General features: G+C 40.3%; 2 protein-coding genes across 2 annotated transcripts; one reads left to right on the top strand and one right to left on the bottom strand.

Moving 5' to 3' along the window:
* The first annotated feature begins 1,569 nt into the window (after positions 1 to 1,569).
* Positions 1,570 to 16,528, top strand: selenol (selenoprotein L). The gene is given in 10 exon segments (XM_034200190.1): positions 1,570 to 1,767; positions 4,767 to 4,786; positions 4,788 to 4,846; positions 4,950 to 5,003; positions 9,129 to 9,174; positions 10,168 to 10,295; positions 10,867 to 10,981; positions 11,660 to 11,782; positions 14,413 to 14,551; positions 16,066 to 16,528. Coding segments are annotated over 10 exon segments (816 nt in total). The 5' UTR covers positions 1,570 to 1,661; the 3' UTR covers positions 16,092 to 16,528.
* Positions 16,529 to 18,678: 2,150 nt separating this feature from the next.
* On the bottom strand, positions 18,679 to 22,655 carry clec11a (C-type lectin domain containing 11A; the record flags this gene model as incomplete). Its single annotated transcript, XM_034200200.1, is given in 4 exon segments — positions 18,679 to 19,150; positions 19,520 to 19,603; positions 20,745 to 20,852; positions 22,549 to 22,655. Coding segments are annotated over 4 exon segments (444 nt in total). The 3' UTR covers positions 18,679 to 18,932.
* Between the last annotated feature and the right edge of the window lie 2,187 nt (positions 22,656 to 24,842).

The following is a 24,842-nucleotide window of genomic DNA, read 5'->3' as shown; positions in this document are numbered from 1 at the left end:
AATCGTATTAAATAATGTGATGACAGAATTGTAAACAGAATAGCTGAAACTTTAACAAAATAAATAACCTCTAATCATTAACCCATGTTTGTATAATGTAGTTAACTCCGTGTGTTGCTGCTAGCATACATAACACCTGACGTGGAAACGTTCCTCGTGGATGGGGCTACAGAGCTACTAGAAAGACAGTCGAACCCGGTGCATTTCTCCGTCTGGATGTGAAGCACTTTTGCTAAATGTTTAGACAAATTGCTCGTGTTACCGCCCTTACATGCTAAACTCTTATTGCACTTTAGGCAACGAGCATTGTCCACATCGAGACGGGTAAAGTTTAACCACCTCGGAGTGCGTTCTCTCCGCCATCTCCTCCTTGTGTGTGTTGCTGCATGTAGCAGCTGCGTGTGTGTAAACTCCCCCGCCCCCCTCGCTCATTCACTCACGGCAAAAGTTACTTTACTTACTATAAAAACTCACGGTAAAAAAATGCACTCCCTATTCCATTGTCATGAAGGTGGAATCGAACTATATCCAGAATAAGTTTTATTGGATCCAGGCTAGAAACATGTTTATTTCTGCTGTAAAGTTGGGCATTTTAACATGGGGGTCTATGGGAATTGCTCCTTTTTGCATCCATCCCCTGTCGGCCACTAGATGAACTGCAGTTTGTGGCACTTCTTTCTGGGCTTCCCGGCTCTGCGCTATGAAGCGCTGATTGGCTGTGGGTGGGCCAGACGTGCATGTGGGTGGGCCCACAGGTCTGTGAGAGCCAGAAATCTTGTTTGTTTGTAGGTGACCAAATACTTATTTTACCGAGGAATTTACCAATTAATTCATTAAAAATCCTACAATGTGATTTCCTGGATTCCCCCCCCCCCATTCTGTCTCTCATAGTTGAAGTGTACCTAGGATGAAAATTACAGGCCTCTCTCATCTTTTTAAGTGGGAGAACTTGCACAATTGGTGGCTGACTAAATACTTTTTTGCCCCACTGTATATAACTTAAAACTACTACTGCCCCCCCTTATACAACAAAATGTATATATTTACATCATACATTATATACACACAGCATACAGATACAAAAGTAAAGTAGGTAAATAAAGAGATAAAGGAAAATCAAATCAAATCAAGTTTTATTTATATAGCACATTTTTAAAACGATGTTTGGTCGAGCCAAAGTGCTGTACATATAATAAATACCTTACAGTAAGGACACTATATACATAGTTAGTATATACATATATACTAACAGCACAGTTAGTGCAAAAAGATAGTGATACAAATAAAAGGTGAAATTTCAAGTAAAATATTCATTAAATACACATTTTGTTTAGATGTCCTTCTTAATTTATACATCTTTATTTTTTAATTGTGGTGCCATATTGTTTTAATTCTCCGTAAAAAGGACTACAATTTGGTTCAGAGTCAGTCCATTTCTTCTTGTGAATGTGACATTTCCCCAAAAATTGAGAAACCCCTCAGTGTTGCAACAGTCAGGCTTTAACAATTGACTGCACGGTATGGCTTTAAAGGGCTTTCAACATACAGTCTATGCTTTAAACCCACGTCACGAGGTCACGTGGTCTCTCGACACACACACTTGTAGTTCACTAGTTGTCCCGTTACTGTCGGTGTGTGAGAGCAGAGGAGAGCCGGGGACCATGGATGAGGACGTGTCTGTCTCTGAGGACACTTTAACCTGTGCTCTCAGTTTGCTGCTCAACCTGAGCGAAGTTCTGCTGCAGACAGCCCGGCAGGAAGCAGCAGGTAAGAGAGGCAATACTCCATTTACATTTTGGACATTTAAAATTGTTTTATGCCAAGAAAGGTAGACACCACTTTAATTTGACTTATGTTAATTTAGAGTGTATTATTTTCGTCTTATAAATAATTCGGCTCACATAAAATACCAAAAAGCACCTTGTTTTATGCTTTTATAATGCTGTGCTATTCTGCTTTCGACAGAAGGAAGCACGTGAATCAATACTAAAAGACGATATTTTACTATAATGCGTGTTGTTAAATAGCTTTTAGTCACGCCGAATTAAAGAAGAGGTAATATAGGTTCGGGTTTTATGATAATTAGTTAATTATTGTTTCATTTATATTGGTCACAACAAGCATAAACGTGTTAAAATGTAGTTGAAGTTCGTGGGTAGATGGCCATTACATGACATGTCAAATCTATTCGTAATGAATTAAAAAAACATACTGTAAACCAGGGGTGCCTACACTTTTTTGGCTGGTGAGCTACTTTTGAAATGACCAGCTCACTGAGGTCTACCAACCAAAAATAAAATCCCAAATTGCAAGGGTTGCTGAACAACACGTTTTATTTATACATGGGATAACTACAATAGGGCTGCAACAAACGACTACATTTATAATCGATTAATGAAACGATTAATCGACTATTCGGACTATTACTGTATGCCTTGCACAATTTCTCAAACGCTCTTATTTAGCCATCAACTTTTAGATGTAGCTTGAGGTTGTTTTAGGCATGTGGAAATTAACAATGAAGACAATAAAGATTAATACTTGATTCAAAAATGCATATATTATTAAATTAACTAAACACATTTTGAACAAAATTAACATTGCTTTTTATTTAAATAAAATAAATAATATTTCACATCAAAAGAAACAACAATGTTTTAACAAATCGTATTAAATAATCTGATGACAGAAGAGCTGAAACTTTAACTAAATAAATAACTCAGTTACCTCTAATCATTAACCCATGTTTGTATAATGTAGTTAACTCCGTGTGTTGCTGCTAGCATACATAACACCAGTAACTATTAGCTATAGAAACCACGCCCCCCTGCATGAGAGGGGAGCATGCTCTGAGATCAGCTGATGGGCTCTCAGAAGAGGGGGAGAAAAAGAGATCTCCCTCCTCCGTGTTTTATTCTTATTGAAGTAACGGGGCAGAAACCCCCCTTTTTACGCAGACATAGACATCAAACGGCGACACATATTCAGTTGCCAGTTACTTTGGCATTAGGGCAGGGGTATCTAGATACTTTCAAGGTTTGACATAATGAATTGTGCTACTTTTAAAGCAAGCAACGATGTTTTCAAATCTGTAATCAAAAAGCTCCTCAAAAACACTCTCGAAGCAGTTCCTGTCGTTGCTACGTTAGTTCAAACAGTAACAACGGACTACTTTTCTTAGCGGATGCATGTCAATTTAAATAAATACATACAACTATTTTTTAATCAATAAAATTATTTTCTAAATCCATAAAAGCATTTCAATTAATATTGGGAGTCATGTCGTCACTTTGTTGAGAATGTGGCCATGTAACAAGCGGGATAACGTGCACATTGCATAATGTGCCTTCATGCCGATCTAGATCCCTCCGCAAAAAAAAGAAAAAACGGCTCGTTCGCGGACAGCCGGCTTCCGTCGTTCACTTAAAAGAGCCGGCTCGTTCGCGACCGACACATCACTAGTGGATGGGGCTACAGAGCTACTAAGACAGTCGGTGCATTTCTCCGTCTGAATGTGGAGCACTTTTGCTAAATGTTTAGACAAATTGCTCGTGTTACCGCCCTTACATGCTAAACTCTTATTGCACTTTTGGCAACGAGCATTCTCCACATCGAGACGGGTAAAGTTTAACCACACCTCGGAGGTCTCTCCGCCATCTCCTCCGTGTGTTGCTGCCCGCATGTAGCCGCCGCGTGTGTGTAAACTGCTCCGCCCCCTCGCACACAGACTGGGGAGAGAGATCTCGTCTGGATTGGAAAGGTCGAAAATACACCGACCATAGACGCATTTGTTTGTCTTTTTGCATGTTAGAAAGGAGTTGGCGACACTAAGACTGCAAGATAATGTTTGTGTAGCAATAATACATGATCTTTCTCAACTCGCTACTCGGAGGGAAGTCGCTGTCATATGCCTTGTGAACACTCCGATAATGCCTCTCCACGTTACCTTTCTTTGGCAAAGCGACGCTTGCTTTACAAATAAGGCAAATAACCTTTGAATGTGACATCACAACAAAATATTCTTCCTCCCATTCTGGGTGGAAGTGGTTTGTCTTTAGCTTCTTGCTCGGTCCCGCACTCATTTTGTTGTTTGTCTCTTTAACTTAATTTGAGTTTTCCCGGCACTTGACTGATTTTGTATCGCTTTGCATTCTGGGTTAACAGACTGGAAAGCGATAGGTCGCTATTTCTGTCAATCAAGTAAACTCTTGAATTAAGTGGCAGGGAGGCGGGATCAAACCCTGCTTTGTCTATTGGAGCTGGATTTTTTTATTATTATGAATGACTCGCGATCTACCAGCATTGCCCCCGCGGTCGACGACGTACTGGGCAGCTCTGCTGTAAACCATTAATAATTCAAAAAGAGATAGTTCAGATATAACGATCTGTTTGTTTTTGTAATTCATTTGTTTTCCCAACAAGCAAAAAACTTCGAAGTGCAAGACATTTTGCAGTTGTTGCATCATTATAACTTCAGATAAAATGGCAAATCTAGTTGAAATAAACCAGTTTTAAGCTACATTGACAATCGTTACCACTGTTTATAACATATTATTACATTATTAATTATAATTCACAGGTTTCCTTTTGAATATGTAAAGGCTGGCTACAACCCATTCTCCTCATTAGTTGTTAAAGCAGATTAGTGAGATCAGGCCTGGATTGAAGGTGTTGAAATGTAATCCTTGTCATGCTTTATTGCCAACACACAGTGACATTGCACAAAGCAGCCCGACCAATCACTGCGTCCCTTTGTTCTCCTGCAGAGTCCCTGGAGAAGTTCGTCCCCCCATAAGATCTCCATTTTATTCGGCCTGATCACAGCCGGAGCAGACTTCTACAAAAGGTTCACAACACTTGTAGAAACATTCATAAGTAGAATTAAGTGTGATTAATTCAATTATAATCATTGTATTATTATAATTGTTTGTGTTGTTGCTGTTGTGCAGCCTCAGAGTGAAGAAGAGGAGCGAGGCAGAGGCCATATGGAAGAAGTTTTATCAGTAAGTACGAGTATATAACCAGTGGTGGATAAAGTAACTAAGTACATTTGCACAAGTACTGTACTTAAAGGTCACCTATTATGCAAAATCCACTTGTTCACGTCTCTTCTACATCAACATGTGTCCCCTCTTCTCCATGTCTCTTCTACATCAACATGTGTCCCCTCTTCTTCATGTCTCTTCTACATCAACATGTGTCCCCTCTTCTTCATGTCTCTTCTACATCAACATGTGTCCCCTCTTCTTCATGTCTCTTCTACATCAACATGTGTCCCCCTCTTCTTCATGTCTCTTCTACATCAACATGTGTCCCCTCTTCTTCATGTCTCTTCTACATCAACATGTGTCCCCTCTTCTTCATGTCTCTTCTACATCAACATGTGTCCCCTCTTCTCCATGTCTCTTCTACATCAACATGTGTCCCCTCTTCTCCATGTCTCTTCTACATCAACATGTGTCCCCTCTTCTTCATGTCTCTTCTACATCAACATGTGTCCCCCTCTTCTTCATGTCTCTTCTACATCAACATGTGTCCCCTCTTCCTCATGTCTCTTCTACATCAACATGTGTCCCCTCTTCTCCATGTCTCTTCTACATCAACATGTGTCCCCTCTTCTCCATGTCTCTTCTACATCAACATGTGTCCCCTCTTCTTCATGTCTCTTCTACATCAACATGTGTCCCCTCTTCTTCATGTCTCTTCTACATCAACATGTGTCCCTTCTTCTTCATGTCTCTTCTACATCAACATGTATCCCCTCTTCTTCATGTCTCTTCTACATCAACATGTGTCCCCTCTTCTCCATGTCTCTTCTACATCAGCACGTGTCCCCTCTTCTTCATGTCTCTTCTACATCAACATGTGTCCCCTCTTCTTCATGTCTCTTCTACATCAACATGTGTCCCCTCTTCCTCATGTCTCTTCTACATCAACATGTGTCCCCTCTTCTCCATGTCTCTTCTACATCAACATGTGTCCCCTCTTCTTCATGTCTCTTCTACATCAACATGTGTCCCCTCTTCTCCATGTCTCTTCTACATCAACATGTGTCCCCTCTTCTTCATGTCTCTTCTACATCAACATGTGTCCCCTCTTCTTCATGTCTCTTCTACATCAACATGTGTCCCCTCTTCTCCATGTCTCTTCTACATCAACATGTATCCCCTCTTCTTCATGTCTCTTCTATATCAACATGTATCCCCTCTTCTTCATGTCTCTTCTACATCAACATGTGTCCCCTCTTCTTCATGTCTCTTCTTCATCAACATGTGTCCCCTCTTCTTCATGTCTCTTCTACATCAACATGTGTCCCCTCTTCTTCATGTCTCTTCTACATCAACATGTGTCCCCTCTTCCTCATGTCTCTTCTACATCAACATGTGTCCCCTCTTCTCCATGTCTCTTCTACATCAACATGTGTCCCTCTTCTTCATGTCTCTTCTACATCAACATGTGTCCCCCTCTTCTTCATGTCTCTTCTACATCAACATGTGTCCCCTCTTCCTCATGTCTCTTCTACATCAACATGTGTCCCCTCTTCTCCATGTCTCTTCTACATCAACATGTGTCCCCTCTTCTTCATGTCTCTTCTACATCAACATGTGTCCCCTCTTCTCCATGTCTCTTCTACATCAACATGTGTCCCCCTCTTCTTCATGTCTCTTCTACATCAACATGTGTCCCCTCTTCTTCATGTCTCTTCTACATCAACATGTGTCCCCTCTTCTTCTCCATGTCTCTTCTACATCAACATGTATCCCCCTCTTCTTCATGTCTCTTCTATATCAACATGTATCCCCTCTTCTTCATGTCTCTTCTACATCAACATGTGTCCCCTCTTCTTCATGTCTCTTCTACATCAACATGTGTCCCCTCTTCTTCATGTCTCTTCTACATCAACATGTGTCCCCTCTTCTCCATGTCTCTTCTACATCAACATGTATCCCCTCTTCTTCATGTCTCTTCTATATCAACATGTATCCCCTCTTCTTCATGTATCTTCTACATCAACATGTGTCCCCTCTTCTTCATGTCTCTTCTACATCAACATGTGTCCCCCCCTTCTCCATGTCTCTTCTACATCAACATGTGTCCCCTCTTCTTCATGTCTCTTCTACATCAACATGTGTCCCCTCTTCTTCATGTCTCTTCTACATCAACATGTGTCCCCTCTTCTCCATGTCTCTTCTACATCAACATGTATCCCCTCTTCTTCATGTCTCTTCTATATCAACATGTATCCCCTCTTCTTCATGTATCTTCTACATCAACATGTGTCCCCTCTTCTTCATGTCTCTTCTACATCAACATGTGTCCCCTCTTCTCCATGTCTCTTCTACATCAACATGTGTCCCCTCTTCTTCATGTCTCTTCTACATCAACATGTGTCCCCTCTTCTTCATGTCTCTTCTACATCAACATGTGTCCCCCTCTTCTCCATGTCTCTTCTTCTCCACTCAACATGTATCCCCTCTTCTTCATGTCTCTTCTATATCAACATGTATCCCCTCTTCTTCATGTCTCTTCTACATCAAACATGTGTCCCCCTCTTCTTTCATGTCTCTTCTACATCAACATGTGTCCCTTTCTCAGTCTCTTCTACACTCAACATGTTATCCCCTCTCTCTTCATGTCTCTTCTATATCAACATGTATCCCCCCTCTTCTTCATGTCTCTTCTACATCAACATGTGTCCCCTCTGTGTAAAGAGACTCTGAAGTTTCAGTAACAAAGATTCTCTCTCTTTTTGTCCTGATCCATTTCTATAAAAACCTGTCTGGAAAATGAGCTGATCAGATTTGGGCCACTTTATGATGTCATAACATGATTTTCTTGAAGTTAACCATAGCTAATCAGCAACCAAGGTAACCCCCCCCCCCCCCCCGCCCCCCCCCCTATCACCTGAATCTCCCTCCTAGAGCACCATTGAGTTCTTTGTAACCAAATGTCTCTCAGAGGGGCGTGGGGAGGGGCTCCTTATTTTCATCTAAAGTAACAGACAGAGAATCAGCACTTTGGAAACAGGACTGAAACAGAGGGGATTATGGGTAATGCTGCAATGATCTGTTTGGTGTTTCAGCCAATCAGAGACAGGCTCTGTATATATCTGAGACCTATAATATATTGATGGAAAACAGTATAATAGGGGAACTTTAAGTGCACTTATGAGCTACTGGTGCTTTATTTTTGCAGCACTTTCCACCTCACTACAATTCAAAGGGAAACATTGCAGTTTTTACTTCACTGTATTTAATTACAGCGTTAGTTACTAGAGACCATTTTTACACACACAACTTATGAAACAATTACTTTTAAAATGACCCAAAAGTAAGTTTAAGCACCTGTTACAATGAGTGGGTTGATGAGGCAGCAATTTCTTTACGTAAAAACATTTCACAGCTTCAGCTTCTCAAATATGAAAGTTTATTGCTTTTTCCTTTTTAAGTATTTAAATGTATGAATGGGGAACACAGGGATGTTATCATTTGCAGACCTTTTACATGCAAAAAAAATCCTTTATAACAGGGCCCCTTTTAAGAATTGTTCTGCAACGAGTCATTGTAATACTCATACTTTAAGTACATTTTCAAATACTTTTACTTAAGTATCATTCTCAATGCAATACTTTTACTTGGAGTATCTTACAGTGTTACGGTGTCTTTTCCACCACTGTACATAAAACCAGAATGATGATAAAAGTGATAATAAAGAAACACATTTGTGTCTTTAATTTTATAAATGAAATTCCATACAGCTTTATGGTGTGTGTAATTTGGGTCTTTTAGGCGTTACTACAGGTTTTCTATCATTCCTTTACAGGTGTGTTCTCATTGCCTCCAGCATTTATTAAAAGACTGTATGTTCCATGATAGTCTGAATGCTTTTTAACACACTTTTATTGGGCACACGTCCCATCCTGACACTGAGCTCCACCCTAACCAATCCAAAGTCTAGACTCCACAAAAAGCCCTGTGGCGAATCATCATAAAAATACCTGCCAATGGACGTTGCTTATTCCCACGCTAAGATTGACTTACAGTCGTTAATCAATTACTTTTCTTTTGTTCTGTTATTCATAAAGTTGGGTGGCGCCTGTTTGTCAATAAAGCTTTGTATTTTTTCAGCAATGCCACAGTGAGAGATAAGGTGGAGGAGCTTCTGCAGCTGGAGGTCTGTATGAGTGAAGCTTTTTGGGCTTTGTATTTATTTTAAAGGGGACCTATCATGCAACATGCACTTTTGTACGTCTTTTATACATGAATATGTGTCCCCGGGGTGTCAGGGAACTCACCAAGTGTCAGAAAACACAACCCTGTCTCTTTTCCTCCATACCCAAATCTCTAAAAACGGGGCTACATCGGATCTGATACAGACTGATCCAGATTTGAAATATCTCTGACTTCAGGAACGAGGAGCTCCGTCTATATGGGCAACTCTCCACCTATCAGGAGGAGACAGCCACGGCCATTGCCGCTCGAAAGCGCTGGAGACGCTGTAGTACATATGCCAGGCCTGTAGGTGGCGCTGTAGTCTGCCACCAAAGCAGCGAAGAAGACTTCTCACAGAATCAGCCCCTGCAAAAACAGGGCTAAAAAAGAGCAAATAGAGCGAAATGAGGCATGGCTAAAATGCATGATCTGTTTGGTATTTTGAAAAAAAAACTTCACAGACATGTTTTATATAGGTATGGCCCTACAATATATTATTCAAATATAGCATGATAGGTCCACTTTAAATATATACAGTTTTAATTGTGCATATTATGTACTATATTCATCAGGTTACAATCAGATTCATAGACCCAGTTTTAACTGCATGTACTAATTATTATTTTATAAACAAGATACATCGACACATATAAATAAATAGATGGATTGTACAGCAAGAAATACATAGAAAATAAACACTAAGTATATACATATCAACAGGTGAATATCCTTAGAATAAAATATAAAGAAATAAGTTAGAATAAACTATAGATATACCAAGTGCTAAAATATTAACGTAGGATATTGAATACATAAGAAAAGTGTGCAAAGTAGTTGTATTTTTTTGTATTTAGTCAAATGCAAAAAAAATGATACAGTGTGATTTACTGGTATTTATCTGGCTATAACCTGTGTGTGTGTGTGTGTGTGTGTGTGTGTGTGTGCGCACACGCAGTCAGAGTGGGACTCCTTCCTGGAGAGCGTGGACGGAGGCCTGCAGACGACAGACAGACAGCTGTCAGGAGGAAAGATGGCCACCAGCCTGAGCCCCGACACGGCCTTCACTGACGGGCGCAGCGGAGAGTGAGTTCACAAACTGAACCTCTGTTGTTGATGCTCTTATCGCCTCTTATTGTTAATACTGAAACACTGTTATATGTCGGTCTAGATTAAATACTTGCCATATTGACGTTTATTTTATTTATTTAAAGTAAAAATAATTCATTTTTAAATGACTCACTATATAAAAGGCAAACTTTGCTCATCAGTCTAAAGCGTGCAATGCAATGTCATAAACAGCAGGAGGCATCATTCCCCTTACACAGCAAGGAAGACATCTGTTTAAACAAATACAAATACCCAGAGTGCACTACATTTACAAATTCCCTGAAAAGCAACTTTCTCTCTGAAAACATCAGTTCATCAGATTCCTGCAGAAAGAGGTAACTTTAAAAGAAAATATTGGTGGGTTAAGTTTCTTGTCCTCTGGTGCTGGGGTCAGACAAATATAAAAAATCACAGCAAAGATGACATACACAGCCAGAATCGAGGGTCTTTGAGGGGCTTCTTGCTGAAAGCACTGAAGAAGACACATTCAAACCCTCGTGGCCATATTGACGTTTTCAATAGAAAGTTTTCTTTGTGTTGTTCTCAGGAGTGTGACTCTGGGTCAGTTCCTGGGTCGGGGGGAGAAGACTCTGCTGGTTCTCATCAGACATTACGGATGACTGCCGTGACGAGACCACGTGGCCGAGCTGAAGGACAAACTGGTAAAGAAAACACGTATATTTTCAAGTTGTCTTTCCAGGATGGCACAAACACACAAATACATTTAAATTCAGAAAATAAAGACCACCTCCTCCTACCTTTCCCCTTCTTGCCATTTTACAAAACGAATGCAAACAATATATCATTATTATTCCATTTAATTTAGCCGATGCTCTTATCCAAAGCAAAATGAAATAAGGTTAGCAATCTCTATCAACATATGGTGTAATGTCACATCTTGAAACCGTAGTATTTTATATATATTTAGACTTTTATTAAACACTATAAGAATAAAAACTATTAAAATCCGAGAGGTGTTTTAATGCTTTGGCCCACTCTGAAGATCTGCGTTACCGTTCGAAGCCACCAGGTGTCACAGTCTTTAAAGCGACAACGCATTGAATCTTTTTCAAAACAAATACAAAGAAATCCCCAAACTTCGTAAGGATTTATCTGCCTATTAATTTCCATATATTTTGAAAATATTCCTTTAAACACATGCATTCCTTAAGTGTTTTTTCTGGCTTCAAAAGGTTCCAACATTTTCCCAAGGCATTGCAGCCACGACCCATTAACTTTCCTACAAATAAATGACTTGCAGTTACACAGAAATGTGGAAAAGTGAGAATAACAGATCCTTTAAAAGCCAAATATACATGTTTTTGATACTGTGGCTGCAGGCTGTCCTGGAGGCTCGGTCAGTGCGGGTCGTGGTCGTTGCTTTCGGGGGTTTGCAGGGAGCTCAGGTGTGGAGGGAGCAGACTGGATCTACCTTCGACATGCTGCTGGATCCACAGAGGAAGGTCAGGATCTGGGTCTTTTTTATATATATACAGTCTATATACAGAATTCACCCTATCCACTTTAAACGAAGAGCATAGTAGAAATACTAAAGGTTACCTATTATGCAAAACCCACTTGTTCATGTCTCTTCTACATCAACATGTGTCCTCTTCTTCATGTCTCTTCTACATCAACATGTGTCCCGCTCTGTCTTCCACGTTCTCTTCTACATCAACATGTGTCCAACCGGTGCTTCTTCATGTCTCTTCTACATCACATGTGTCCCCTCTTCTTCATGATCTTCTTCTACATCAACAATTGTGTCCCCTCTTCTTCCATGTCTCTTCTACATCAACAATGTGTTCCCCTCTTCTTCATTGTCTCTTCTACATCAACAGTGGTGTCCCCTCTTCTTCCGGTCTCTTCTACATCAACATTTGTCCCCTTTTTCTTCTTCCTGTCTCTTCTACCTCAACATGTGTCCCTCCCTTCTCATGTCTCTTCTAACATCAACATGTGTCCCAACCTCTTCTTCATTGATTCTTCTACATCAACCACCTGTGTCCCCTCTTCTTTTCATTCAGTCTCTCTCTACATCAACATGTGTCCCCTTCTTCTTCATGTCTCTTCTACATCAACATGTGTCCCCTCTTCTTTCATGTCTCTTCTACATCATACATGGTGTCCCCTCTTCTTCATGTCTCTTCTGCATCAACATGTATCCCATCTTCTTCATGTCTCTTCTACATCAACATGTGTACCCTTCCTTATTCATGTCTCTTCTACAATAACCATGTGTCCACTCTTCTTGTCATGTTCTCTTCACATCAACACAGTGTCCCCTCTTCTTATGTCTCTTCTACATTCAACATGTGTCCCCTCTTCTTCATGTCTCTTTCTACATCAACACGTGTCCCCTCTTCTTCATGTCTCTTCTACATCAAACATGTGTCCCCCTCTTCTTCATGTCTCTTCTACATCCACATGTGTCCCCTCTTCTCCACGTCTCTTCTACATCAACATGTGTCCCCCTCTTCTTCATGTCTCTTCTACATCAACACTGTTGTCCCTCTCCTTCATGTCTCTTCTACATCAACATGTGTCCCCTCTGTGGACAGAGACTCTGAAAGTTTCAGGAAACAAAAGATTCCTCTCTCTTTTGATCAATTTCTATAAAAACCTGTCTGAAAATGAGCTGATCAGATTTTGGCCACTTTATGATGTCATATCGATTTGTTGGCTTGTGTAACCATTAGCCAATCAGCCACCAAGGTAACCCCCCCCCCCCCCCCCCCCCCCTCCACCTTATCAACCTGAATCTCCTCCTAGAGCACCATTGAGTTCTTTGTAACCAAATGTCTCTCAGAGGGGCGTGGGGAGGGGCTCCTTATTTTCATCTAAAGTAACAGACAGAGAACCAGCACTTTGGAAACAGGGCTGAAACAGAGGGGATTATGGGTAATGCTGCAATGATCTGTTTGGTGTTTGGAGCCAAACACTTCAGAGACATGTTCTGTATCTGAGAGCTATAATATATTGATGAAAAACAGTATCATAGGGGACCTTTAAGGCATTTACTAAAAACTAGGATTTGCTTTGGGCGACTGTGGCTGTGAGGGAGTGCGGTCGTCTTTCAACCAGAAGGTTGTGGGTTCGATCCCAGCCCATGCAGCCAACATGTCGATGTATCCTTGGGCAAGATACTTAACCCTGAGTTTCTCCCGATGGCCAACGGTGTGTGAATGTGTGTGAATGTTAGGTCCTAGAGTAAGGTACACTGCTCTGTATGAATGGGTGAACGACATGTAGTCTGTAAAGTGCTTTGAGGGGTCTTAAAGACTGGATAAAGCACTATATAAGTACAGTCCATTTACCATTCCCAAAAATAAAATAAAACCGGTTAAAGAAGATTATAGCTGTGTCAGAGAGGCTGATGGGAACAGAGGATTTAGAAGCTGATGATTTGTCCTGAAAGCAGAGTGAGTAAAAGCCTCCAAAACATTTATCCTGAAAAGCCAACTGCCAGATGTTAGCAGATGTGAGATGAAGACGAGGGGCAATCTACCAAATATGTAGACAGAATATTTTCCAAATGTCACAGAAGCACTTTTAATATCACAGTATCCACAGAGGATGTTCTTCTCTCTTTGCTTGTGAGTGCATGAAGCTGCCATCATGTGTTCCTGCTGAAATCATATATGTTCTATTAAATAATCCTAATTCTGGGAATTGAAAAGAAAAGTGGTTTAAAGGGTAAGAGTAAAACAGGAAACTGTGTTGTCTGGGGATGCAACACAGAGAAGGATGAGAGGAATTTAAAAAGGTTAGGAAAGTATCATTTCACGGGAAGACTAGGGGTCGAGGAATGTGAGAATCTGGTTCGGGATATTGTCAAATATCTGGAACAAACTCCCAGAAACCTGCAGGTCCGCTGCAACTCTGACTACTTTTAAATCCAGGCTGAAGACTTTCTTTTGAAGCTGCTTTTAATTGAACTATTCACATCTCACTCTGCACTGTAACTTTTATTCATGTTCCTGTGTTATTCATGTTTTATTATCTTTGCTTTCTAATGTCTCTTAAAGCACTTTGAATTGCCTTGTGTTGAAAAGTGCTATATCAATAAACGTGCCTTGCCTCTCTGCCTCAGGTCTACAGGAGTTTCGGCCTCGGCTCGTCCTACGCGAAGGTGATGAGGTTCGGCTGCCTGCTGCAGTACTCAGAGTACCCAGCCGTGGACAGAGACTTCCCCGACATGCCCCCCCCACATGCTGAAGGACATCTACCAGGTACAGATGTGCCACACAGAGAATACTTTGACACTGAGGTGCCGATAAGAGGCCTGAATCAGTGACGTCAAAGAAAAATGTGCCGAAATTCTTGGGTAGATTAACGCGCCTGGGGATTGAAAATGTGCTGCTGGGTCACTTATTAACTTCTCACCCTCTTGGAGCTGTGGCTTAGAAACTGAGAGACTTTATTATTGCCCTGACCAACAACAAAATACTTACAAAAACATCCTTTTAAATTAAGTGCCATTATCGTCTTATTCCATCTTGATAAAAACAAATAAAGACACTTCTTGGGTACAGTTAAAACCACTAAAACAATATATTTATTTGTATTAAAAACAACATTTAATAACAACAGGAAATGGTAGTGAGGGTAAATGTGATCTACTGAATTAAATCAGTCTAAATGAGGTACAACTAAAAAATAAAGTACTTAGAAAAAAGAAGCGCTGCATGTAAATATTTGATAAAGAATATTTATCATTTCCCATGTACTTTTTTTACAGATAAACATATCGTTATAATTGCATATACAATATGGTTTCTATGTATTTCTGGCTTGAATATGAGAATTGTGAGCAACATTTTCAAACATATCAGCTGGAAAATGTACAGAGTAACCACATTTCGACATTTATTGCCTCAAAATGTTTTCATCTTAGTAAAAAATGCAAGAATACAATAGTGGCGCAGTGACTCGTCCTAAAACCCGGAAGTAAACTCCTTCCGGTTCCTTCCTCAAAAAGCAATGCAATTTCTCCGTAGGGTTTTGGAAAATAGCTGGAAATCAGGTCTGTGGTTGAAAACACTTTAAGAGACGGATCACGTTTTGGTTCAGCGGATAATCTCCACAATGTCTATCCTACTTTTATCATTTTCTAACCATAAATCTAGTCGCCAGAAGCAAAATGCTAACGTTATGCTATAGGAACAACAGCAGGGTCGCTGCTTCAACGTCACGCCAAGATCTATATTCAAACATACAGATTCAAAATGGTTCAAGTTGAAGCGTTTGTTTTAACAGTTAGCAGGAAGCAGGTACTTGCTTTCAAGCAGAACAGAAACTAACTTAGAGGAGTGTTTACGTGTTCGGCGTAATGACGTACAACGGCCTGGACAACTTCTGTAGTCCTATTCAGCCACTTGTTAACAACCATCGTTTTTCAGACACGTCAACTCTTCAGAAATCACCAGTGGGGTCACTGCTGATGGATTTAATGTCGTAGAACAAAACGTGATCCGTCTCTTAAATGCGTCTCAACCACAGACCTTATTTCCAGCTATTTTCCTAAAGCCTATGGAGAAATGCCATTGGTTTTTGTCGAAGGAACCGGAAGTGGTAAAATGCTAACTTACTTCCAGGTTTTAGGACGCATCACTGTGGCACTCTATAGAGCTGCAGGGTCTGCTTATAATGATCTGAAACCACTTCCCTCTGCATGTAATTGACTCATTTGAAGCACACGCTGATATAAAAAGCTATTCATGAAGCAGCTGTTTTATGGTTTCAGTTGGGAGGAGACTTCTTGCTGGATGAAGCGGGGAAAGTCCTCCTCTGTCACCCGTCTAAAAGCCCGATGGACCGGCCGAAGTGTGGAGGACATCCTGCAGGCCGCCGGCCTCCTCTAACTCTAAATCTAATCTCTAATCTAACTAAAAGATATGTGAACTAAAGTGGTTACCGCCATCACCGACACCACAGAAGAAGAGCAGCTCTTTTGTCTCACGTTAATGACGTCACGACTACGCTCTCATGACTCCCATGAAGAGACGTGACCGATGCAGAACAGTGAGGCAGAGACATCTGGTCTTCTCTGTGTCTCCATGTGGCCTTAAACAATAAACATTTCTGACTACATGTTTTAATGCAGACACTTTTTTTAGATAAATCTGCTATTACAATACAAATAATTGCTGCTTGTACAACAAATCTGTTCATATATATTTGTATAAATTAATATTAATGTTCATGATCTGTGACTAGTTTGTTGTTAATATCATGGTGACAACTAAGGGCTTCTTACAGTATATGCATGGCAGGGTATCAGATCCTTTGGTAACCATGTGAATAGTGTTAAGTACAGAAAGAAAATATAATAATACATTTTTCATTACAGATGTTGCTGTCACTTAGTATGCCTTGATGTCAATGAGGAAAGAAAGTAAATATATCTGGTTAGATTTGTAATCAGGATGAACAAATATCTCTGTATCTCTCAAAGTAATTAATCAGAGACTAATATTAGGGAATTGGCCTTGAAAAGCATTTTTTTGTGGCACAGTATCGAAAGATTTGAAGTCCTGCTGAGGAGGCAAATCTCTCTTTTCTTGAGTGATCAGAAAAAACAACTCGTAAAACGTGTTTGAACTTTAGTAAAGATTTATGAAAACGTGTACATTCAGCATTTTATGTACAACTCTTTTTTACGTACAGTGACTGGATACATCTACGTACAGTACGGTTACCATGTGTCTGAAAGAGGACTCTGAAAATGCTCCGGTGTCTCAGAGGTGTTGAAGAATCAGCGGTTATAACAGAGAAATCACAGCCACCACCAGACCGGTTAAAAAAATCTTCAAATTCAGAAACAAACAGTTAAATAATCCCTAATTTGTGTCAAACCCAAACACACATTGGATATATCTTCAAAAGGGTCAGTATGTAATGATTGGTGAAAGAGTGCCTCCAGGTTTTTATGAAACCTTTAACAAATATTGAGACTTCTAGGCGTGGAAATCAAAGCAGACACCTGATTTGGTTTACATTCATGTCACCAAAGCTGCGTGAGAAATATAATATTATTCACTACTTATAGCAATGCTCAAATGCGAGACACGTGTTTGACTTCAAAAAACTTAAATACAGTGAATGGTTATCATGTAAAATGTATTTATCTTAAAAAGATACTGACACTAAATGAAACAATGCTGCATTTATAGCAAATACAAATGAATTTATACTGGATATTTTGTTTGTTTTAAACACGCTAGTTTTCATTATACCATCCAAGTTTGAAGTGTCTTTCAAAGGGCAATAAGTTATTTGAAGATAGAGTGGAGTTTTATTTCTCATAACAAATGACTGGTGGTCAAAGTAAGGTGTTAAAGGTCCCCTATTATACTGTTTTTCATCAATATATTATAGCTCTCAGTATATACAGAACCTGTCTCTGATTGGCTGAAACACCCAAACAGATCAATTGCAGCATTACCATAATCCCCTCTGTTTCAGCCCTGTTTCCAAATGTGCTGATTCTCTGTCTGTTACTTTAGATGAAAATAAGGAGCCCCTCCCCACGCCCCTCTGAGAGAGATCTGGTTACAAAGAACTCAATGGTGCTCTAGAGGAGATGCAGGTGATAAGGTGGGGGGGGGGGGTTACCTTGGTTGCTGATTGGCTAATGGTTACACAAGACAAAACATCGTTATGACATCAAGTGGCCAAAATCTGATCAGCTCATTTTCAGACAGGTTTTTATAGAAATGGATCAGGACAAAAAGAGAGAGAATATTTGTTCCTGAACTTTCAGAGTCTCTTTACACAGAGGGGACACATGTTGATGTAGAAGAGACATGAAGAAGAGGGACACATGTTGATGTAGATGAGACATGAAGAAGAGGGGACACATGTTGATGTAGAAGAGACATGAAGAAGAGGGGACCATGTTGATGTAGAAGAGACATGAAGAAGAGGGGACCCATGTTGATGTAGAAGAGACATGGAGAAGAGGGGAACACATGTTGATGTAGAAGAGACATGAAGAAGAGGGGACACATGTTGATGTAGAAGAGACATGAAGAGAGGGGACACATGTTGATGTAGAAGAGACATGAGAAGAGGGGACACATGTTGATTAGAAGAGCATTGAAGAAGAGGGGACACCTGTTGATGTAGAAGAGACATGAAGAAGAGGGGACACATGTTGATGTAGAAGAGACATGAAGAAAGAGGGGACCATGTGATTAGAAGTAGACATGAGAGAGGGGACAACATGTTTGATGTAGAAGAGACATGAAGAAGAGGGGACACATGTTGATGTAGAAGAGACATGAAGAAGAGGGGGACACATGGTGATGTAGAAGAGACATGAAGAAGAGGGGACACATGTTGATGTAGAAGAGACATGAAGAAGAGGACTTTGCCTATAGGTGACCTTTAAATCTTGAAGAGAGTTCATTTTAAAAGTGCCTCCCTGTTATCCAAACTCGCACTATATAGTTCATGGTGCGATCGCAGTAATGGTCCCACCAGTCGCCATCGTCCGAGGACATCGCCACACAGTTTTCCCGCCTCCCTCCGTCCGGCTGGCTGGACAGGAAGTGTCTCCGCCATTGGAAATACGAGACCCTCGACCCATCATCGAACACGTACAGGCCGTCAGATCGCAGGTCGTTGATGCCCAGCCACACGGGCCAGTTCCCCGGGTGGAAGTAGGACTTCACGTAGTCGGCGAGGGCTTCCTGCTCCTTTCGGTCTCGGGGCATCGCCATGCGGCCGCCGCGCTCCTGGCACTTTCTGGAAGCTGAGGCGTAGTTCCGAGGCTATTGTACACGAGGATAGCATTTGTATCCCAACCTGTGTCCCTTCTGACCAGCCTGAGAAGCAAAAGAGAAACAAGATGAGAAGCCAAAAAAAACCTGCCAATATATTTTTGGCCACTTGGGGGCAGTGCAACATTTTGTAAACAAAGTATTGACATACTATCACCATACATGGATGGCATACACCAACTGTTGCTTACTTTACATACTTATTATGTTTATATAGTATTGTAATCGTTTAATGTTTATCTTTGTATTGGAAAGGATTACTTTAAATTATTGTTATGTATTAACTTATTATATTTTGTCTTTTGTTTTATTTCATTCAAAAACCTAATTTCCCTCGGGATAAATAGCGTATTTCTGATTCTGATTCTGTGGCATCAACTTGGAGTCATGTTTGTAGGAACATATCTCCATTACCTTCCAGTCTTCCCATCTCTTTGCGGTTGACCTTGCTGTGCTGGTAGACCTCCGCGATGCTGTCCTCCAGCCCCTCCACTCTAGCTGCGATGTTATTGGAAGGGAACAACAAAAAAGAGTCATGAAATTAGTCAGAAAAATGCATCCTCATATTAACTGCAAACAGCTGCTCTATAGCTCAAGTCAAAGTCAACTTCATTGTCAATCTTTCAGTTTGTGTGTACAGACAGAGAGATCGAAATACCGTTTCCACAATCCTGAATACAAATATAGAAATATGTATGTAAATCCTATATATACACAATCAACCGACACATTTATACATATGCACACATTAAGATAAAAACACAACAATCAATATATACAGAATAACGGTCACTTCAATATCTTTGGGAATGTACATTAGTGCAAGACCGTCCATAGCAGAGTAAAAAGTGTCTGGTGCTGGCTCGCTCTGTACTAGAACATTTTCAAGTATTTAGTGGCAACAGTTTTTGCCCTAGGAGGCGGAGGTTTGCCATGTCGGGTCAAGTTTGTGTGAGTGTGTGTGTGTGTGTCCGTCCTAGCATTACTATCCTTGTGGGGACCTAAATCTGTTTACACAGTCACGTGTGGGGACTCTCCTCCCTTATGGGGACATCATTTTAGGGTGAAGACTTGGTTAGGGATAGGGATAGGCATGTTATGGTTAAGGTTAGGATAAGTCTCCAGGAAATGCATGTAATGTCCCCTGAAGTGATGTGTGTGTGTGTGTGTGTGTGTGTGTGTACATGCACATGCAAGGCTAGTTGCATGTGCATTATGTGATTGCACCATTTGTGAATTCCTGCTTGTTTTAAGTTAACCAAGACTATCAAATGGATTGCACATGAAAGTAAATTATAACATAAGTCGATGGAGGACACCAAATGTAGTTCCGCCCATTAACTTTCTTACATTTAATTCATAGTTTAGTTTTCATTCATCTTGCTTCTTCCACCTTGGGCAATATCAACACCAATTTTGACTCTATTTGGATGCATTTCACTGCAGATACTTCACGTTTTAGTAGAGATGGGCGATGCATTTATCATCATACAGTATGACTATTTTACCATGAAACTGACCGACTAAGTTGCTGGAAATACAGACCAGAAATAGGAAGGAAAATAATTGTTGGACTGGGAAATAAATCCATGAAGAGAAATTATATTGGAAGATTTGTGGGAGAGAGTGATCTTCTTACCATCCACCCTGGTCAGACGGTCCATTAGCTGACTGACTTTAACATCCAGAGTGTAGTGACCCACATCCAGCCTGTGGATCGCCTGGTCCATACTGGCTAGTCTAGACACTGAGGAACAGAAAATAATATGACAGAGTAGGACTAATGAGAAGAACAGGAATGTTGCATTCATGAAATATGACGTTGCTACTTCAAAGTACAGCTGTTAAAACTTGTGGTTATTATTTGGAGTAACGTGATGCAGTTCTTTCCACAGTTCTGCCGTAGTGTTTCTGGATAGGAAGCTTTAAAGGTCCCCTATTATACTGTTTTTCCTCAATATATTACAGGTCTCAGATATATACAGACTCTGTCTCTGATTGGCTGAAACACCAAACAGATCATTGCAGCATTACCCATAATCCCCTCTGTTTCAGCCCTGTTTCCAAAGTGCTGATTCTCTGTCTGTTCCTTTAGATGAAAATAAGGAGCCCCTCCCCACGCCCCTCTGAGAGACATTTGGTTACAAAGAACTCAATGGAGCTCTAGGAGGAGATTCAGGTGATAAGGGGGGGGGGGGGGGGTTACCTTGGTGGCTGGTTGGCTAATGGTTACACAAGACAACACATCGTTATGACATCATAAAGTGGCCAAAATCTGATCAGCTCATTTTTAGACAGGTTTTTTTAGAAATTGATCAAAAGAGAGAGATCTTTGTTCCTGAAACTTTCAGAGTCTCTTTCCACAGAGGGGACACATGTTGATGTAGAAGAGACATGAAAAGAGGGACACATGTTGATGTAGAAGAGACATGAAGAAGAGGGACACATGTTGATGTAGAAGAGACATGAAGAAGAGGGACACATGTTGATGTAGAAGAGACATGAAGAAGGGGACACATGTTGATGTAGAAGAGACATGAAGAAGAGGGGACACATGTTGATGTAGAAGAGACATGAAGAAGAGGGGACACATGTTGATGTAGAAGAGACATGAAGAAGAAGAGGGGACACATGTTGATGTAGAAGAGACATGAAGAAGAGGGGACACATGTTGATGTAGAAGAGACATGAGAAGAGGGGACACATGTTGATGTAGAAGAGACATGAAGAAGAGGGGACACATGTTGATGTAGAAGAGACATGAAGAAGAGGGGACACATGTTGATGTGAAGAAGAGACATGAAGAAGAGAGGGACACATGTTGATGTAGAGAGACATGGAGAAGAGGGGACACATGTTGATGTAGAAGAGACATGAAGAAGAGGGGACACATGTTGATGTAGAAGAGACATGAAGAGAGGGGACACATGTTGATGTAGAAGAGACATGAGAAGAGGGGACACATGTTGATGTAGAGAGACATGAAGAAGAGGGGACACATGTTGATGTAGAAGAGACATGGAGAAGAGGGGACACATGTTGATGTAGAAGAGACATGAAGAAGAGGGGACACATGTTGATGTAGAAGAGACATGGAGAAGAGGGGACACATGTTGATGTAGAAGAGACGTGGAGAAGAGGGGACACTGTTGATGTAGAAGAGACATGAAGAAGAGGGGACACATGTTGATGTAGAAGAGACATGAAGAAGAGGGGACACATGTTGATGTAGAAGAGACATGGAAGAAGGGGGACACTGTTGATGTAGAAGAGACATGAAGAAGAGGGGACACATGTTGATGTAGAAGAGACATGAAGAAGAGGGGACACATGTTGATGTAGAAGAGACATGAAGAAGAGGGGACACATGTTGATGTAGAAGAGACATGGAGAAGAGGATTTTGCACAATATGTGACCTTTAAATCTGAACATGGAGACTCACAGACATAGTTGTAGGAGTTTTCAAAGTCTGACATTGGGCTGGTTGGCTCGGGTTCAGGCTCTGGAAGAATATCAGGAAACGTCTCCTCTCGCTTTCTTCACCTCTGCCTGACACACAGAGAGGGAGACATTACGCCAAGGTTTCACAGATGCTGTTTCCACCACACTTAAGTTCTGTTAGATGTCATGAAAACGAAACCAAGCGTCCCCACAAACAAGCATCAGATGCTCAACACAACTGATTACAGGTTTGATCCTAAATGCTAATCATCTCCCTGGGCTGATGTGTCTCATTAACTTACAGTGGAAACAAGGAATCAAGTAGATCGCTCCGTGCATTTGACTTTATATACATTTAGAAGCTGGCTTTGGTTATAAAATATACAGAATGAAACCATCTAGGTAATAAGATAGATGTTAATTATGTTGGTTGTGGTGACTGTCTTCTTACTCGTTTTCCTCTAATTAGGACCAGCATGTAAGAAGGTTTTCTCATTGTTGATGTGTTTGCAATCTTGTATTAAGTATTGCCAACAAATAACATATTTATCTATACACAGTATCTTAGCGTTCAAACATGGATAGCTCAGAATCAGCAACACCTAGTTATAGTTATCAACATGTTTGTCCACAGTGTTTTATGGATTAATGTTGTTTAATCTTGAAGTCTGACACGTGTGCAATAAAAGCTGCATGACTAGTCTACCTCCGCGGTCGCACTGTTATCATCAGCTTTATTGGCACCTTATCAGCACAATACTTGTCAGACCTTATCTTAATGTTTATTCACTTTGACTTTATTTATCTAGATCTGAGTCCCTCTCACAGACATGCACAGTTCACTCACTGAGACCATTGTGAATGGAAACAGTGTTTACCCAAACAACAAGCAGTGGGGAAAAGTTACTATTAACTCAATTAGCACAGTTTTAAGCTATTTACTTTACTTGATTATTTCTATTTTTTGCTTCCGAATACTTTATACGTTACTGCCCCCAAGTAGTGCTCAGTCCTGGCCAACATGTTGCAATGATTACCGATGTTCCCTAAGCTTCCTGGAGTATGGGATGTTCCAGAGCGATGGGAAACATCATGGATACCATTGCATCGCTCAGAAACAACACAGAATGTCTTTACAAAACTTTAACACACCTATTGAGTTAGGAGCTGGTTTTCAGCAACAGGAGAAAGGTGTTCAAATGGGAGCAACAGATGTTTCTGTATGGATTTAGAGTCTCACCCACACTTCCTCACCCCCTCGCTACCGTCACCTTTGACCTCAAACTAGTGCTGAGCAAAGCTAGTGTGCATTTGTAATAATAGGAGACGCACTCAGACGTCGTGTTTTAGATGAGCAGGCATGTAGTGTTTTGGTACCACTTGTGTCGTAGATCTAAAATCCAGTTTACATGACTAGAGTACTATTTTACTGAATTTTATATTTATCAGCTGATTGTATCTTATGCTCTACATGTATACTGCACACATGCATTTGGAGATTCGAAGGAACATAAAAAAGTCAAACCTGTTTTTTGTGTCTTTCTGTTTTCTGCAAATATATTTTAAGAGGAGAAACTAAGGGTTTAAAAACATATGTATCATCAACTTGAATCATCCCCAGTTTTGACTTGATGTATTTGATAATATGTTTAAGTTATGATGATTATGTAGATTATTGGCTTTTCATTTTGTCATGTTCATGATGTTAAACAAAAGCAGGGCAAAACAGTATGTTATGCTACTTTTGCATGATGTTAATTCCTTTATCAATCAATGAAATACAATAAAGAATATATTTAAGGAATCATATTTTGGTTAAATTACCCAAATGAGGCCTTATCTCATCTAGGTAAATGAAGGAGGAATCTGTAGTGATGAGCTGCAGCTACTATATTTCAAATAGAACCTATTGTTACAGATCAAACTTTCAAAGATAAATGTTACTTTTTGTCAATGAATGCATAGATAATAGCGATCAAATGGTATCATAGTAATACTGACAGAAGTCACTCTGCATAAGTACTTTTACTTCTGATACTTTAAGTACATGTTTTTGCTAATTCCCTTTTGCTAGTTTTTGTACTTTATTGATATTTTGAGTGCATGAATTTAACGTATAATGGAATCTGTACATGCTTTAATATTGCTGCGTTTTCAACTATTCAAAAACTCCACTGACAAAGAGGCAGCAGTGACGGAAGCAACTCCGATGACACATTAAGTTAAAATGAGTCCATGCACACATACAGTAACACACACACACAACCACACACACAAACACCACCACACACACAC

This window comes from Gymnodraco acuticeps, unplaced genomic scaffold, assembly GCF_902827175.1.
Source record: "Gymnodraco acuticeps unplaced genomic scaffold, fGymAcu1.1, whole genome shotgun sequence".
Taxonomy (NCBI): Eukaryota; Metazoa; Chordata; class Actinopteri; order Perciformes; family Bathydraconidae; genus Gymnodraco; species Gymnodraco acuticeps.
Note: the sequence above shows the minus strand (reverse complement) of the source record. Positions and strands in the feature narration are given on the sequence as shown.